Source organism: Argiope bruennichi, chromosome 6, assembly GCF_947563725.1.
Source record: "Argiope bruennichi chromosome 6, qqArgBrue1.1, whole genome shotgun sequence".
Taxonomy (NCBI): Eukaryota; Metazoa; Arthropoda; class Arachnida; order Araneae; family Araneidae; genus Argiope; species Argiope bruennichi.
Window position 1 is genome coordinate 37,429,807 of NC_079156.1, and position 17,233 is coordinate 37,447,039.

At 26.5% G+C, this 17,233-nt stretch overlaps 2 protein-coding genes across 2 annotated transcripts in view; both read right to left on the bottom strand.

The window, feature by feature from the left end:
- The window catches only part of LOC129972591 (protein Skeletor, isoforms B/C-like), a 42,982-nt gene extending 37,764 nt beyond the window's left edge, over window positions 1-5,218 (bottom strand). Inside the window, exon 1 of the mRNA XM_056086782.1 lies at window positions 5,074-5,218. Within this exon, the coding sequence (XP_055942757.1) occupies window positions 5,074-5,149 (76 nt within the window). The 5' untranslated portion in view covers window positions 5,150-5,218. The remainder of the gene's footprint in view (window positions 1-5,073) is intronic.
- A 3,547-nt stretch (window positions 5,219-8,765) lies between these two features.
- Window positions 8,766-17,150, bottom strand: LOC129972430 (ribosomal RNA processing protein 36 homolog). The gene is made up of 5 exons (XM_056086567.1): window positions 16,870-17,150; window positions 15,754-15,858; window positions 13,882-13,959; window positions 10,551-10,668; window positions 8,766-8,941 (listed from the first exon to the last, which is right to left on the bottom strand). The coding sequence occupies exons 1-5, from the start codon at window positions 16,963-16,965 to the stop codon at window positions 8,814-8,816; spliced, it is 525 nt and encodes a 174-aa protein (XP_055942542.1). The 5' UTR covers window positions 16,966-17,150; the 3' UTR covers window positions 8,766-8,813.
- Between the last annotated feature and the right edge of the window lie 83 nt (window positions 17,151-17,233).

The following is a 17,233-nucleotide window of genomic DNA, read 5'->3' on the forward strand; positions in this document are numbered from 1 at the left end:
AAAGTGGAAGTTATCAGCCGTTATAATAAATATTATAAGAAAAGCAGTTGATGAAAATTTAAACCTTAATCTACGAATTTATTGTACCTCCGAATTAGGTGACATACTATACCGCCTATTTTTTACTTTAATCCATATCAAAATGTTACAGATATTTGAGATAGTTAAGAAAGAATTTGCGAAAAATAAAAACAAATATTATATAATTCAATAAATGCAGTTCGAAGGGATAGACAGACATTGATCCCAATAACATTAAGACAATTTTTTTGAAAAAATCAGAATTTGATTTATAAAATTCCGAACTCAAAACCAGGATTTTTAAAAGCTTATTTGCTGTCTTAATATTGATTTATTTAAACAAAACCCTGGAAATAATGTTCACAAAATAAATAATATTTAAATGAAATTTTTAACGAATGTTAATACCATATATAATTTTGATTCCACATTTTTCAACATTTGATAAATGATCAATTTCATATTGTCAAGCGAGGAACGTTCTATTTTTCCTTTCTAATTGTGTTTTTAAAATGGAATAAACTTGATAGAAATATTATAGAAAATATAACTATTAAGATAGAAAAAATAACAATTTATATTATTATTATAGAATATAAATTATAGATATTATAGAGAATTATTCTAGATATTATAGAAAAAATAACTTAATATAAAAGATTTTATGCAATATCAATATCTTGTTTAAGCATCAAAAATAAATGTATGATTCATATAAAAACAAACAAGTGGTTGTCGATACATAAAATTTGTTCTCTCTCCACTTTTGATTATTTTGGTTTTAAAACAAATGCATTAATATTTTGCTATTCCGACATTTTCCAATCCACCTGTTACATCTGCTCTTTATCCTCAACTCGTCATCATACTATTGAATCGGGAGTCTTTTCTTTAGACAAAAAAAAATAAATAAATAAAAAAAAAATAAAGATGAAAAGATTTATGAAAAATTTTAAAGGCAAGAAAAGCATTCAAGAAAATATATTTATACCAATAATATTTTTCTTGAATTAAATATATTTGTATCCAACCTGTGCCGCTTTATTTCACTTTCAAAATATTATTTCGTTCTTTTTTTGCTATATATCATTTAAAAGAAATTTAGGGGAATAGATGCATGGATGCAATTTTTTTTTATTTACATTTTTTGATTTACTTAATTTTATTTTTTAATTTATTTATTTTGATTAACATGCAGACGATATTTGACAGAAAACCAAGAATTATGATTTCTTGCTCATTAACAAGCAGTAATTTGTTGAAGGCAACAAGTTATGAAGATTTAGAATTGTTAAAAGAACTCTTTTTGCTTATTGTATCTTAATAAATATAAAGAATCGGAAATTCTGACAACGAATGATGATATTGATAAAAAACTAAAGAACTCGTTTACCTAGAAACTAAAAAGCAATTCGCTTGTAAAAGAATGCATGAAAAATAAATAAAAATATAAACACGTAAAAAAAAAAAACGGCGACTGAATATGAACTAGATTTTCTGCTATAATTTTCCTCCTAACTACTAGAAACAAAAATAAGATTCGGGAAACAAGTTACAATTTGTTACAACTGACAGTTCACTGGACGCGTTTTCATTTGAAAGTTGTTTACTCTTCTTTCTTAAATGGAGTTCTCATGAAAATTTCCGGTTTTGAAAATTTCACTGAGACGAGAAAAGCAAAATCAACAAAGAATAAATAAAGCATGGTCAGCGACTTTTTCTTAAGGGGATGAATACAAATTTATGATTTTATCCTAAAATTTTTTGCTCATTGAATGATTGTGTAGTATTTGTAAATACTACATTTTATAGTGCTATCAGATCAAAATAGTAAAATAATATCAAGCATACTTAAAAAAAAAAAAGTCTAGATAAATTGATTGTAAAGCATGGTTTTTGTTATCTTTTAACGAAAGCCTTTCATGAAAACGAAATTACCCTTTGCAAAGACATTAATACATGCAAAATGTATTAATAAAATAAATATTCAATGGGAAAGAAAGAAAAAAAAAACTAAAAATCTCCATAAATCCCTTACCCGTGAAATCTATCCATACAATATTAAATTAAATAGAGCAGGAACAAAGCGAATTATCTCAAGTTTCAAAAGTAAGTTATTTACATTAACTTACTTTTAAATTTTATTTATAATAAAAGAAAGACGATTTCATATACATAATAAAATTTTAAATTTTAAATTCCATTTAAAAAATGAAACTGATTTCCGATTAAAAAAAATAGCTAAGAATTTTCAAAATTTAAAATTTTCAAAAATTTATTTTTAGCTTTGATATTCAATTAATTTCCAAATTCATTCCATATCATTTTAAATATTTTTGAAAGCTTTGTTTATTGTATTTAACAAATGAAAATGCTTGCTAACTACTTGTTATTAAATTCTAACTGTTAAGGATTAAATTCAATACCAAATATATAAGCATGATTTTTTTAAATGAGTTTTTTAAAAAATACATACACTCTTTGCTTTTCAAGGAAAAAAAAAAAAAAAAAAACTAAACTAAAATTTAAGTTTTTACGTGTTAAGTAACTATTCATTGGGCTCAGTCAAAAAAGGGGGGGATATTAAAGAGATTATTATTTCGATGCTGTGCTCAAAAAGTTTAATTTGTAAAAACAGAACATGTGTTAGAGATATATTGGTTAGAAGAATCTGGGAAAAGGAAGCAGGCACTTTTTTCCATTGAGGAACAACTTTTTGGTCTAATAAACTGGATCTTCAGGAAAATGCCAATTTTTCTAAATTTTGCCTTTAAAAAAAGCAAATGCGGAAGTCTGGATCATACTTGCTACTTTTTTAATGAGACAAGAGAAATGAGGAGAAAAAAAATTTAATAAATATAAATAGAATTTATTTTTGTATTTTGACATTCTAAAATATTAATTTGTCCATATTGAGATTATAACAATTTTATAAAAAAAATATTAAATAAGTTTACATCCTGCTCATGTTATATACATTAAGAGCGCCTCATCAATTAAATTTTGAAATCATTGATCACAGTCAGACAATGTGCAATCAAACGTTAGATTGAAAACTGGAGTAATGCTTGTCAAACGAATCGCCTGAATTATTTTCACTACCATAAATCTTTGCACCAACCTCAGGGGAATGGCTTTTAAAACTTCCCATCTTTCCAATTTGACTCATCATAGTGAAGCCTTGCATCAAGTCGTGCAAGATTTGTAATGAACATTTCAAATTTTACTAACAAATATACAATTTCAAATATATTCTTTATAATAGAGTTAAAAAATTTGTATTTTTAATTTATACAAGCCACTTCATTCTCATGGATTTTAAAATGCAAGTCTAACAGTTTATAAGTGTAATAGAAAAAGCTTTAGTTCGTTAACATATCGTTTCGAAACTTACTCTGTGGTTTTAGTCTTGACTAGCAAGTTGTCTAATTAAAATAAAATTATTGATTAGTAAATGAATCATGCACAATTCTGAAGGAATCTTAACACGTATTAGTATTTTTCATAAGATAAATGATGTGATCTTAGGTTAAAAGTATTTTTTATAGAAGCATGCAATTTTCAAACATGCCAAATAATAACAGTTTTTTTTAGAAGAATTGAATGAAAATTATGTGCAAGAACCACCAAATTTGAATTATTGAAATACAGCAAATAATTATTTGAAGGAAGTTTCAATGAATCTAGAGATTTGCTTTCTTTGATAAACTGGCTAAATTTCAAAAATTTAATCTGGAAAATTCATAAGAATGGCAGAAGTGAGAGTGTTAAATTAAGATAGTAAATAAACTGGACTGTCACGGATTTCCAAATCGTTAAACCTCTAATACTATTGATAGTATGAATGTATAACGAATTTTGTATTACTCAAAAAAGATTATGAAGCTGGGATTATTTATTAAAAGAAGCTGTTGAAATGTTATCCATAAAGAAAAAAAAAATGAATTTTATCAGAAGCTAAGTTTTCGAAATTAAATCGAAGGAATCTTTTTTTTTTTTTTTAAATTTTAGCAACTTTATTATGCGTAACAAAAGAACCTTATAACAATTTTTCTTCATATAGAACAATGTTTTTTTTTTCCTTCAAAGGATAGGGGAAAAAAATTTTTTTAGACTGGAATTTTACTAGCTAATTTGGCATGTTCGTTTGTTTTTTGAGCAAGCGTATGCGATATACTTTCTTCTCGACAATACCATTATGTTCAAATGTTCTTTTCAAACCGCAATTACAAGAATTGAGCAAACGGATGATTCACGATTTGTGAATCATTCTTTTTCAGCATGATGATATGTATTGATAGATAAAAAAAACTTTCAGCAAATATTTGGATACCCTATTTTTTTTAAACATCACTCCGGAAATATCCCATTGCGAGTTTTTCTTTTTTTTTATTTGACAAAAGTTTTTTTTTCTTCCATTTTTTGACAAATGTGCAAGATATAGTAAATAATTTCATTACTAGATGCATGTTTTTATACCAACATTCATATAAGACTTGAAAAATCGAGCAGTTAATTTCATTGGTTTTTAATTTCATATATTCGAAAAAAAAAATGTTTTTTTAAGTGTTACTAGAAATAAGACGTTTAAAAATAATCTTGGGATCAATTTGAATCATTTTGAAGCTATACACTAAAGTTAATCTAAAGTATATCAAATCATCGCTTAAAGGTTGCATCTAAAAACCAATTATTATGAGTAAACATTTCTGAGAATCGACATACATTAATATTTTTATTAAAATGTAAACTAATTTTTTTTTTTAATTACTAAGAACACATTTTACATAGAAATAATAGTTTGTAACTTTTCTGCAATAAAACAATTTTTAACAGCCCCTTCATGTACAGATTGCACATAACGTATTTCTCCCAATCACAAAATGGATTCAATCCACTTATAACCAAAACAATCCATTTTCGTGTACAACAAACTAACAAAAAGAACAGCGAAAGCCACCAGCCCACTTGCTTAACATCAAAATACTCAAACTTGCTAAAATTCATTCAAAATACTAGTTAGAAAGTGTTTCAATATGACAGCAATATTACCTGCAAGGAATAAGAAAAAATTAATCGTCGGGGAGCAGTCGTGGCATCCGCGTTTCAGAAGGCGTCCGCCGAACATTCTGTGCTGTCAGCTGACCATAACGCGACTGAGTTAAAGAGGTAAGGCAAGAACCGGTCTCCAAGTGGGTCGCCCACAAGAAAGTTCAAGACTCCGTTACCTGACGTCAGGTAGAGAGACGCCCAACAGGGAATTTCGAGGACTTTTGGGATTTTTAAAATCCGATTTTCCCCTCCCTATAATGAGGCGATATGGCTTTCATTAGGTTTCTGAATATTTGTGATAGCTTCGTGCAAGAGTAGCACAAAAGTTAAATTGTAAGCTTTTATTTCTTAAACTAATGATCTGCTTTAAAATATCCGAGGACAACTGGCGACATTTTGTGCCAATTTGAATCAGTACCTCCTGTTACAAACCACATCAAAGTATTGTTGTGAATTGTGGGACCAATTTATTAGATGAATTTCCCATGTTGATAATTGTGAGAGTCGACTTTAAATCCTAAAGAAATATAAAGAAGAAACCTAAGCAAAACTGTCATTCTTCGAACCTCCACATCACGCCAACTTAAGACACTGACTCACAATAATAGATTTAAAAATTTATCAAATCCGCGTACCTGATAGAACAATTGGGTCTCGAATCCATTATTCTTCTATCTCAAAGGAAAAAAATTGTCAGAATTCTATATTTAATTTGTGAATTAAAGCCAAATTATTATTGCCAGGGGAAACGAAATATACACTATAATGCAGTAAAGTTAGGCCAATAAGTATGATAATACCAGTATTCTATCTATTAACTTACCATGCCCATTTCCGGATTGAGCTGCGCAGGAGCTCTTAGACAATATTAATTTCGGCGATTACCAAAACTAGTGTTTTACTGTCGATTTTAATTTAACATTTATATACAATATTAGTTAGCTAATGTTATTAAGGCAACGTGGTAAAATAAAACATTTCCCATGAGTCACCATCAAGAAAGTTGGTACTATATATCTATATAAATATATATATATAATTCATAAATTGAAAAGTAATTTCAAATAAAATGGTGTGTAAAAATTACAAATATTTTCAATGCATTCTACACACTTAAATACAAACTTTACCAAGACTATAGGAAATGTAAGTCATTTCGTCAACTATAAAACAAAATAAAAATGGACTACAATGATTTGCATGTTAATTTGGGAACATGGCAAAAGCATGACTATATTTGAAAAATACGTGATTCTAATTTGAATACATTCGAGTATATGGCGCTTGCGAATCAAACGGAAGCATAAAAGTAGATTACTCTGTAAATATTGCAAAAATATCTCTCAAGATTGGAGCCCTTATAGTTTTGGGTTTCCCAAGTAGCTGCCTATTTTGCTTATTTGATAATGCTTGCCTTCTATTAGTCAAAATATGTAATAGGTGCATATGTCATATTAAGATTATCCTTTCTCTATTGTTATATTCTTCTGTTAAGACTTTATAATTCAAATTCTTCGTTCAGGATATTCATTAGGATGTTTTCAAAGGAAAAATCATCAAGCTTGGATGACACATATCAGTGAATAGATTTTGTATCTGTGAAGATAGCATGCGCCGCATTGAATATGAAACGATTATAATAATGGAAAGTTAATACTAAAATCATTTTTATTTCCTTTATTAGAAATTATTTAACACATTCGCATTTTTTTCTTTTGATGAATTGCTTGATCTTGCAAGCGATATATTTAGGATTCAAATCTCGATTCGATTCCACAGATGATATGCTACTTATAATTAAAGACCATGAAAATTTGGATGTTTTAACGGTTTTGGAAGTTTACAGAGCGATCAACCACCGCACATTGATATTTGGGAATAATTCAGAATAGTAATTTAACGAATGAGATTACGCTTGCATTATTAAACAGAATATTCCGATACCTTTTGTTTAGTTGGGTATCAGCATTTCCAAGACGAAGAATTTTTTTCCTATACCCAAAGGATTGTTAAATAATCATCATAGTTATAGAAGATGGGATGACATTTTGGGCATATGTGTCAAATGCCGTTGCGAGGATGGATAAGAAACAAGAATTTTTTCAGAATAATTCAATAAATTGATGGCCAGATTAAACACAGATGTTTGACTAGTTTGTATTTATCCAATTAATTTTAATTTTTTTTCTAAATGTCAATCTATTTCAGCAGCAATACCATTTTTTTTATTATTATCATTAATGTCTATTAGAAAAACAAATGAAATGATTCATTCATCAAACCTTCACACTAATCAAAGGTGCTCAAGTTTGTGTTCATATATACAAAGGAAATCGACAAACTTTTTACATTGAATAATAAATAAAATTAAAAGTTGGCAATGCTGCACTGATGTTTATATGGAGTAGACAAAAACTCATGAGCTTTTTTTAAATTTCTAATCCGACTCTTGTTGAATTTTTTCTGATCTAATTTCTCATTTACTGTTGATTTCTGATGAATTATTCAGTCAACAAGTTCTCTAAATTTAAGATTTTGTATAAGATTTACAATCGTAATTTAAGACAAAAAGTAATTCAAGACAAGCTAATTACGCTTGTTTTGAATTACGATTTTCCTATAAAGGCAAAATTTTATTATAGAAGAAAATAGAGAATGTTTCTTTAGTTAATTTCATATAAGCGCAAAATTGACTTTATGGCTTTCAGAAGTAATAAGATGAACAGGAGCATAAAAATTGTTTTACTATCATGGCCTCATATAACGAACCATATGATAGTTAGTACTAATTAGTTAGATTGTACTCACATACAGAAGGGCTTATTCCATTTCCCTAAACAAAATATATTAAAAAAACTAATAATAGCTATTTAAAAATAATGGATTACAAAAAATCATCTATAAAAGAATAAAGTTGCTCTATAACAAAAGATAATAACATAGTTAAATAATGAAATAAAATAAGCGATTCTGCACTTGCATTATTGAAAATAAAATAAAAAAAAATTTACACTCTTCTTTTGTACATTCTTAATGTGAAATGTAAAAGTTAGTTAATGTTTTAAGGATTAAATAGCCACTGAACAAGCAACAATGAGGTGAGACTAAGAATGTTGATGACAATTTTCTATGTATGTGAAATTTTCTACCATGTGAAACAAGAATATAGATCAATTTCCTTTAGAAAGTCTTTCAAATATCTATTCTTAATATATATCAGTAACAAAAATGCTGACTTTTCACAGATGCATCCTTAAAAATAAGCATTACTTGAATCTTTTAAAATTAAAAAAAAAAAAAAAAGTTTTAGGTTGAACTATCTAAGATTTAAAAAAAAAAAAGTTGATATGTTAAATTAGCTTATTGTTATCTTGATATGATTAAGCTGGACCTCACTAAGTCTTTTAAAACAACATTATTTCTATCAGGAATGTATACAGAGATAAAATTTGTTAGATTTATTAAAACATACTTTACTGATAGAATATATGGATGTCACAAGCATATGGGCAGGTGTTTAAAATAAGGCCATTTTCATTAAATTTCTTACACTATATGCCTAGTATTTTGCTATTATTATGAATGAATACTTCTTTCTTTAAAACTTTGCTAAATTGAATCATATGGCCTTCTTAACATTAATGTAAACAAGATTAAGTCTCATTTTAATAATAATGAACACAAATACAAAATTGTGCTAATAATTTTTATATTTAGATCTAATTCAAAATTATGTACATTTATTTATAAAATCGTTTTGTATCTTTAGAAAATTGCTTCTTTCTCTTTCTTTCCAAATATTTCTCAAGTTTTCCACTTTTCTTCAAAGCTTGATAAGATTCAATTAGCTTCTTCTTCTTTATTTCCGCTAGAAAAGAAAATCAAACACATATATAAATTATTTCCATTTCAGATGAATTTCTTTAAAGATGATTAACAACGAGTGACACTGATTTAAAAATTAACTATATCAGTGTAATTTTTAAACTATATAATTTATTTTTGACAAAAAGTTTAGATTTATTTACAAAAAGAACAAGAAAAATGCAAAATTACTTCATAGTTTTTGAAAAAAAAATAATTAAAAAAAATCTAAACAAACAAACAAAAAAAAAAAAAAAAAAAAAAAAAACTTCCAGCAAAACCATAGTATATTTAACTATTTTTTATCAATGCATCAAATTAGAATAGTTACACCAATATTAGATAGCAATACAATATATTAGTGAAAAAGTGACTATTTTGTTTACAAAAATGTTTCCCTAATGTCTAGTTTGTTTTTTTAATAATAAAATTTATCACTTGTTTTTACCAGATAAAAAAATCATTGTTTGTTCCTTGATACTTTACAAAAAAATAATTAGACTCATAAAAATAGTAAAAATTCTGAAGATGTTTATAAAATAAAAACTAAAGGCTGAAAGTTTAGTGATACTAATGAGAAATCAAACAGTATTTTTTCATTCTCGGACAAAAATTGTTTAGAAAAGAGAGAGAGAGCAAAATAAGAGGAAAGTTACTAATTTAAATAATTATCAATAGTAATTATACTTAGAAAGATGAATATTTTCTGCTACATTTCTTTTTTTTTTTTAAATGTTTATTAATGTTTTTCTTATTTATTTGAGATTAATATTAATCAGAGAAAAACTACAAATATCCCAGAAAAGTTATCATAAATTCTACTATCAATAACCATTTTTAGATTAATAAAAATTTAATGATTTGTTAAGTCAAATCAGTATAACATTTTTATGATAGTACAAGACAAATAAAAGAAAAATATCCAGAAAATTTGAATATTATTTGCTAAACAAAATATATACGAAAAAAAAAAAAAAAAAGACTGGATCAAAAACTATCAATTTCTGTCACACAGAAAAGTGTAAAAATACATTATTCCTAATCTATCTCATTTTAATTCATAGTTTAATTAATAGCCTTTAATGGCAATAAAAAGTAAGGTCTCTTTTTTGAAACACCACAGGAAATAAAATACAACAGAAAATGCTATAATCTTAAGTATATATATATATATATATATATATATATATATATATATATATATATATATATATATATAAAGCCTTTAAAAATTCTTTTATTTAAACTTTACTCAAATATTGGAACTAATCTAAACTGCAACTTAAAAAAAAAAAAATCAAAGTTTTTATCTTTCTTTGTATACTAAAATGAACTTTAAATATCAACAGTTGCACATATGAAACAAACTGATAATGAAAACTGCTGGGCTTGATTTAAATTACTAAAATTAAATAAATGATTTAAATTAAATTCTAAAGAACATACAAAATTCTTTTTGAATTTCAATAAAAAAGCAACAAGAAAATAAAAATATTCACATTAAAATGAACTAATTATAAATGTAAAAGGAGTATTTTATAACATAAATATTGGAACTATAAAATAGGTATGAAATTCAGCATTGTGTAGCTAAAGATAAACCCAATACTTACACTTTTTGGGAATATAAGGCTTCTTTCCACTTTTGGCTGCTTCCATAATTTCTTCTCGTTCCTTTTCACGCTCAGCCTTCTGTTGCTCAAGCAACTTTTTGGTCTTTTCTTGATTTTTCTAATACAAAAAGCAATTTAATAATATAGAATCAATGTACTGTGGGTTAATAAAAAAATCACATATTAAATATTATCTTTACTATAAATATTGAATTTGGAAGGAAAAAAACCATTGATGCCTTTAGGTCAAGATATTAAAGTAAAGTGAATTATAATAGTTTTAATCATATAATATCTTATTTATTACAAATTATAAAATGTCATTTGTTTAATCAAATAGCTGACATATTATGCATTTGAGAGAAAATACATAAAATTTGACAAGAATTCATTAATCTGTTTTCCCTTTTTTACACAATCTAAGGATATAAAGCTTCACAAAGGTCAATGGGAAGAATAGTTTCAAAATAAAACATTGGCTGGAAAGTAAACATGAAAAATATACATAAAAATATAATAAACATAAATAGCATATACACTGCGTAAAAAAAGTAGAAGGACACTTGATTTTGTAACAATAACCGAAAAATATTTTATTTTTACTAAAAATTTTTATTAGAAACATTTAACAAATATTTCAAAAATACAATTTTAACATCAGAATTATGATGTTCAAACATAAAATATTAATGGCAACAAAAATAGTTTCTCTTTTTTGAAACTTTGTAAAAAAAGTAGAAGGACAGCATTATAATGAATGAAAAAATAGTGACTTTAATAAGGAATGGTCTTCCCATTGGCCTTTATAACTTCAAATATTCTGTTTGGAAGTGAATTGTATAGAGTTTGAATTTCAGTTTGACAAAAATTGTCCCACGGGTCATTCAATGCTTCTCGAAGCTGAGTTTGTGAATCAAATTGCCTTCCATCAGCATAAACTCGACGAACTAGCATTGCCCAGATGTTTTCCACTATATTAAGGTCAGGACTTTTGGCTGGCCATGGTAAAACATCCACATTATTTGTTAGGAACCAATTTTTGACTCCAGTCGAGGTGTGATTGGAAGCTCCGTCTTGCTGAAACTTCCACTTTTCACCACCCATGTCAGAGGCATAAGGAAGAAGCTCGGAATTCAGCACTTGAATGTAGTCTGTATGTTTTTACCTACCATTTAAGAAAACCAGACTTATCCTTCCTCCGTATCCAACAGCCAACCAAACCATTAAACTCCCTCCTCCCATTTGTCGTGTTGAATAGTATTCGCTTTCAGTCCCCAGACAATGCCAGTAGTGCTGATATCCGTCTGAACCGTCTAAGTTAAATTTCTTTTCATCGGGAAATATCACAGAAGTCCATTCCGTAGTTCAGGACATGTGCTCCTTAGCCCACGCTAAACGGTTATCAATGTGATCTTGTTTACACTTAGGATGATGTTTCCGTTTTTTGAAAATGAATTTTTTAGATCTTTTAATATAGTTGTAAACTGTTTGTTTCGTCACATGATTAGGTCCTGCTTGATTTCTTGCCTTTGAAACACTTCCTTTGTTCTTCTTCAGCACACGAGCAAGTTTTCTTTCATCACGTGATGTTAACTTCTTCGATCTACCAGTCTTCTTTTTATTTCCATTTTTATAACGATTTCTGATAAAGTTTGAAATTGTATTGGGGCTCACCTGCAACAATCGAGCAATCTCTCTGATACCTTTACCATCATTTTGATATGCGGAAATTTGCCCTTTTTGCAAATCGTTCAAAGGTATTCCTTTAGGCATTTCTGAGAACGGAGAAACAACGTAACTTTTTAACAAATTAGATTTTTTTGACAGAAAAGGATAAACAAAGTACAAAATTACTATTTACATAAAGAACAACTCACTAAATTAAATCTATTAGCAAGTGTCCTTCTACTTTTTTTACGCATTGGAAATTATATATACTAATTTTCTTAATAATATTAGTGGTAGATGTTTAATTTTTGCCTAAAATGAAAACAAGGGTCATTAAACTAAATCTGCATAAATATCTGGTAGTAAGGAGAAAATAAGAGATATTAATTGGCAAAAAGACACTGTCCTTCTACTTTTTTTACGCAGTGTACAATTAGAAATGTATATGATATAATAAAAGTAAATAGTATTAAAAAAATAAAAAATTACAATTATATCACAGTATTCATAAATAATATAGATGGAACTCCATCTGATAGTGCTGTGGTAAGAGAAGCAAACAAAATAAGAGAGGAGGACAGCGCAGACTTCCATTTACTTTTATTAATAGTATTATCAGTTATTAAAATAGTTTGCTACATATAGAAATACTGATTTTGAAAATCTCACAACTTTTTAAAATTACATTTTTATTACGGAACACTTTTTTGAACTTTTTAGAAAAAGAATATCAGCAGAAATATTAAGTTGAAAATTTTTCATGTGAATGTAGTAAAAAGCTAATACATTGTCTAAATATATAATTAAAATGCTTAAGTAAATTCCAAATGCATCTAAATTTTGATGTTTAATGGTTGAGATTTTTTCAGATTTCAGTTTATTGCTGGAAAAAAATGTAACTAGGTGACTGTAGTCTCTCTCTCTTTAACAGACACAAACACATACCACTGAATTAAGAATTTTTAATTTCATCTTAAAACTAGTAAGCCCAATAGGCCAAACATTAAAAAAAATTATTTTCCCTTGAGTAAAGAATTACATTTATAACTTAGAAAGCAGTAAAAAAAAAGAGGTTTTTTCCCTTTTCTTCAATGATAACTATTAGTTTATTTTTATTTATCCTGCGATCCTTGTTGAGTTTTTTGGCGATTAATGCCTGGTATGCAGTTAATAGATACAAAAATCGAATTTGGGTTTCAGGGAAGTCTTTCCCAACTGATTGAAACCAAAATTTGACACATAGCTATAATTATAGTAAAAAAAATCACATGCCATATTTTATATATTTAAGTCATTATGTTTATATGATTCTAAAAGTACACAGAAACAGATGTCCAATCACTTGTTGGATTTGGCTCAAAATTTGATAAGTTTCCACAATTTAGGATAAATCTGTGTACATTTCAGGAACTAACAAATTTTTCTATCTTTGCTTTAGTATTGTTCTTTTCTATCAGTAGCTACTGTCTGATGGTGAGAATTTCAAATTTCTCTGATGAAGAAGTTTTTATTTTCAGGAAGAACTTTCTTCTTTTAAGAATTTTGATTTTATATTATTATATAGCAGATTTTTATGTGAATATAAAATTATTTCAAAAAGTCTTCATAACAACCATTTGCATGACAATGTAAAGTAATAATAAAGAGTAATATAAATGGTTACCATTCTCTGTAAAAGATACAAAATTTGTTTTCTTCTTTCTTCATTATCACCAACAGTTTTCAATTCTTTTTCGAGTTCCTGAAATTTGTAAGATATAAAATACAAAAATAAATACAAAACATCAACAAAATCTTTTATGAACAATATAGAATCACACTTATATGTAATATAATATTATACATACATGACATTACATATGTCATATTACATATATGACATATTTACATATATGTCATATATGTAAATATATACGCATTAAAGAGTAGAACATATTTCTTTCCACAAGATGTTCCAAAATATAGATGATATTTTTTATTAGAATAACCATTAATCAACGCTTAGTGTTCCTTAAAGTACTCATGCAAACTTACAAATAAATAAGAACTAGGCCAAAAAATTCCAAATGGTAACCATTTATGAAAGCCATAAATAAGTTACAAGAAAATATTAAAAATCTTTCGATCTGCAATAACAATAATAAGGAAATTAAGAAAATGCTTATTAGGTATTACGATATTGAAATACATTATAATTAGAAATCAGTTATGTGATTAAAACTGATAATCTGAATTCTGTAACTATATCTCCTCCTCACATATAATTATAATAATATAATTTTATTGCATTGTTATCTGTAATGTAAATCTAAGCCTTGTATAGTATTATTATTTTCTATGAATAAATTTTATTTCTTTAAATTATAAAATGACCTTTTGTATGAGTCCAAAATCATCTTTATTATTAACTTTTATACTTAGTAAAATTTATGTGATAACCAGTTTATAATCAAAAGTAACACAGTTAATAATATAAAAAAAAAACACTACAAGTAAATTATATTGCAAATTAATGGCATAATATTGATTTCTAGATGCGTAATATCTATCTTAATTAAATTAAAATGAAATGCAAAAGCAAATTTTAACAAGAGTTCATTTTCATAAAATATTGATTAATGACATTTAATATTAAATTATTTTTCCAACATTTGTATTACTTTAAAAAATATTATCATATTTTGAAGAATTCATCTGATGTGATGATATACAAGTTATTTTTCTCACTGCTTTAAACTGGCTATTTCATTGATGACAGAAAAAGGTTTTTAGGTCTACGTTATTAATAAGATTACAAATTGACATGTAGAATTAGGATATTGATCTCAGCAATTACTTAGAGAAGATAAGAAACAAGATAGATATTACAATGATTTGGGAATAATTCAGCTTGGGTTACATATATCCGAAGCAATCAGCATTGTTATGAAGTTTAAATTTGTCATCTATAAAAAATTAATAACAAAATAAGTAAGTATTGCAGTTCATTAATTAGAATAATTGAGATTTGGTGGGTTAAAACAAGAGGATACTACATGGAGCTCATATTTCTCCATTAAAAATTCTAATATTAACATAAATCTTAAAAAGGAAATATTGCAAATAATTGAAACTTTTTCTAAAAAAAAAAAAAGTATTTTAAATTAAGAAAGGTCTGTTCAAAAATTAAACTGGTATAGTTTAAAAAAAAAAAATGTATTTTAAAGTTTAAAAATGGTGCAAAATTCCTCTTAATCTATTTATTTTGGAAGTTATGATGAAGAAGTACAAAAACAACACTACTTTTTTTAAAATTAAATTTTAAAAATATTACAGTGAAGTATACTTCCCATCTTTCAATGTATATTTGCATCAAACTTCGTAGCCTCAAGTAGAATAGTCGACTTATCACAACAATAACAAGCATACATATATACATTTGCTTATGCTATTACATATGTATATACATATATACTTTGCAATAAGATCTTAAAATTTTAATGTTTGTCAGAAGAACCTTTATAAATTCATGGAATTATGTAAGGAAGAAATTTACCTCTTTCTCCCTTTTTTTGATATCATTAATAAATGAATAATTTTCTTCAAATTCTTCGCTATTGAAAGATCCCGATAAATCATCAAACCGTGGATCTCGATGATGCTGAAAATAATAATTTTTAAAATTTCATTGTGATAACATGGAATCAACATTTGAATGAGAGTATGTGAAGACAACTTTCCATCCACTATAAAAGTAAAATTTTTAAATAATGAATTAGAGGCAAGTTTTAAGGTTAAATGATAATTATGCTGGAGTCGGTTTATACCTATGTAATATACACACACACACACATATATATATAGACCAATTAGTAATAAAAACCAAGTTAAAGTTCTTTTCATAAAAAGACGAAAAACATTAAGAAATTTAGTATCTAAACAATTATGATAATATGAATTCAGAAAAGAAAACTTTCATTAAACAATATTCAATCTTTTATCTTATCATGCTTTTAATTATATAAATTTTACAATATACAACTTATATTTTGATTTTTGACAATTCAATGTATGAATTTAAAAAAAATTTTCCTGACAAGAATATACACAATTTATACAATTATTACCTTCTATGCTTATTTTTATAACTATTTAAATTTCATAATCGAAATGCAATGTTTATAAATTCTAGGCATATCTAGCATTAATTAATATTGAGTTCAGCACATAATCAATGATGGTAATTAGCAATAGATATAAAATGAGTTTCTGTTTCTGAAGCACAGCAGATAAAATTCAGCTGAATTTTACTACACTAAGAGCCAGATATCGGAGAATTTATATATTGCTGATATAAGTGCTACCTCTCTTTCAAGCAATAATCTTTTTTAAAAAAAAGTGAAAAGTGAAGCTTTAAACATTTCCTTTATTTTTTTAAATCTGACTTTCTCCATTTAGGTTGAATCTGTTTGGATCGAACAGTTGATTTGTTGTTTATTGCATTCCATTAGACAAATTCTAAAGCTTTGAAATATGGAATTATTACTCTCTGCCTTTATTTCTTCATGATTTTCACACGTTAACACACCGTTTCTTAACAATAACCATGATCATAAAAACATGAAAAAAAAATATCTACATGGGTGTTTCAAATCGCAAATTTCATGCGTACCTTCTTTTTTATTTGGAATACTTCTCGAAACACTGGGACAGGAACTTTTGAAGATTCTTCTCTTGGTCTATTTTTATTAGCTCTATGAAATGCCATATTACTAAAAAAAATAAGATGATATTTCTAAATCATTGGCATTTATTTGACTCACAATGAAGCTAAAGAGAGTTTTTACTGGTTTATGCTGCAAGATAAAATTGTTTATGTTAGCATTCCTTCGAACTTAACACACGTGTGTTTATATTTACATTTAAAACTCGTAGCAATTTAGGTTGCCAGATCCGTAGAGCAGACAGATTTGGAAGGGAAGAAAGCTTTCAACATTTGTGAAAATTTTGATACATAATTTTAAGGGGAAAAAAGT

What these genes read in the sequence shown, in the direction of transcription:
- LOC129972430 (XM_056086567.1), bottom strand. Translation starts at nt 16,965, where the DNA reads ATGGCATTTCATAGAGCTAATAAAAATAGACCAAGAGAAGAATCTTCA. An exon ending in TATTCCAAATAAAAAAGAAG is followed by an intron (nt 15,859 to 16,869) that starts GTACGCATGAAA and finishes TATTATTTTCAG; the next exon opens with CATCATCGAGATCCACGGTT. An exon ending in GCCTTATATTCCCAAAAAGT is followed by an intron (nt 8,942 to 10,550) that starts GTAAGTATTGGG and finishes TTTCTTTTCTAG; the next exon opens with CGGAAATAAAGAAGAAGAAG.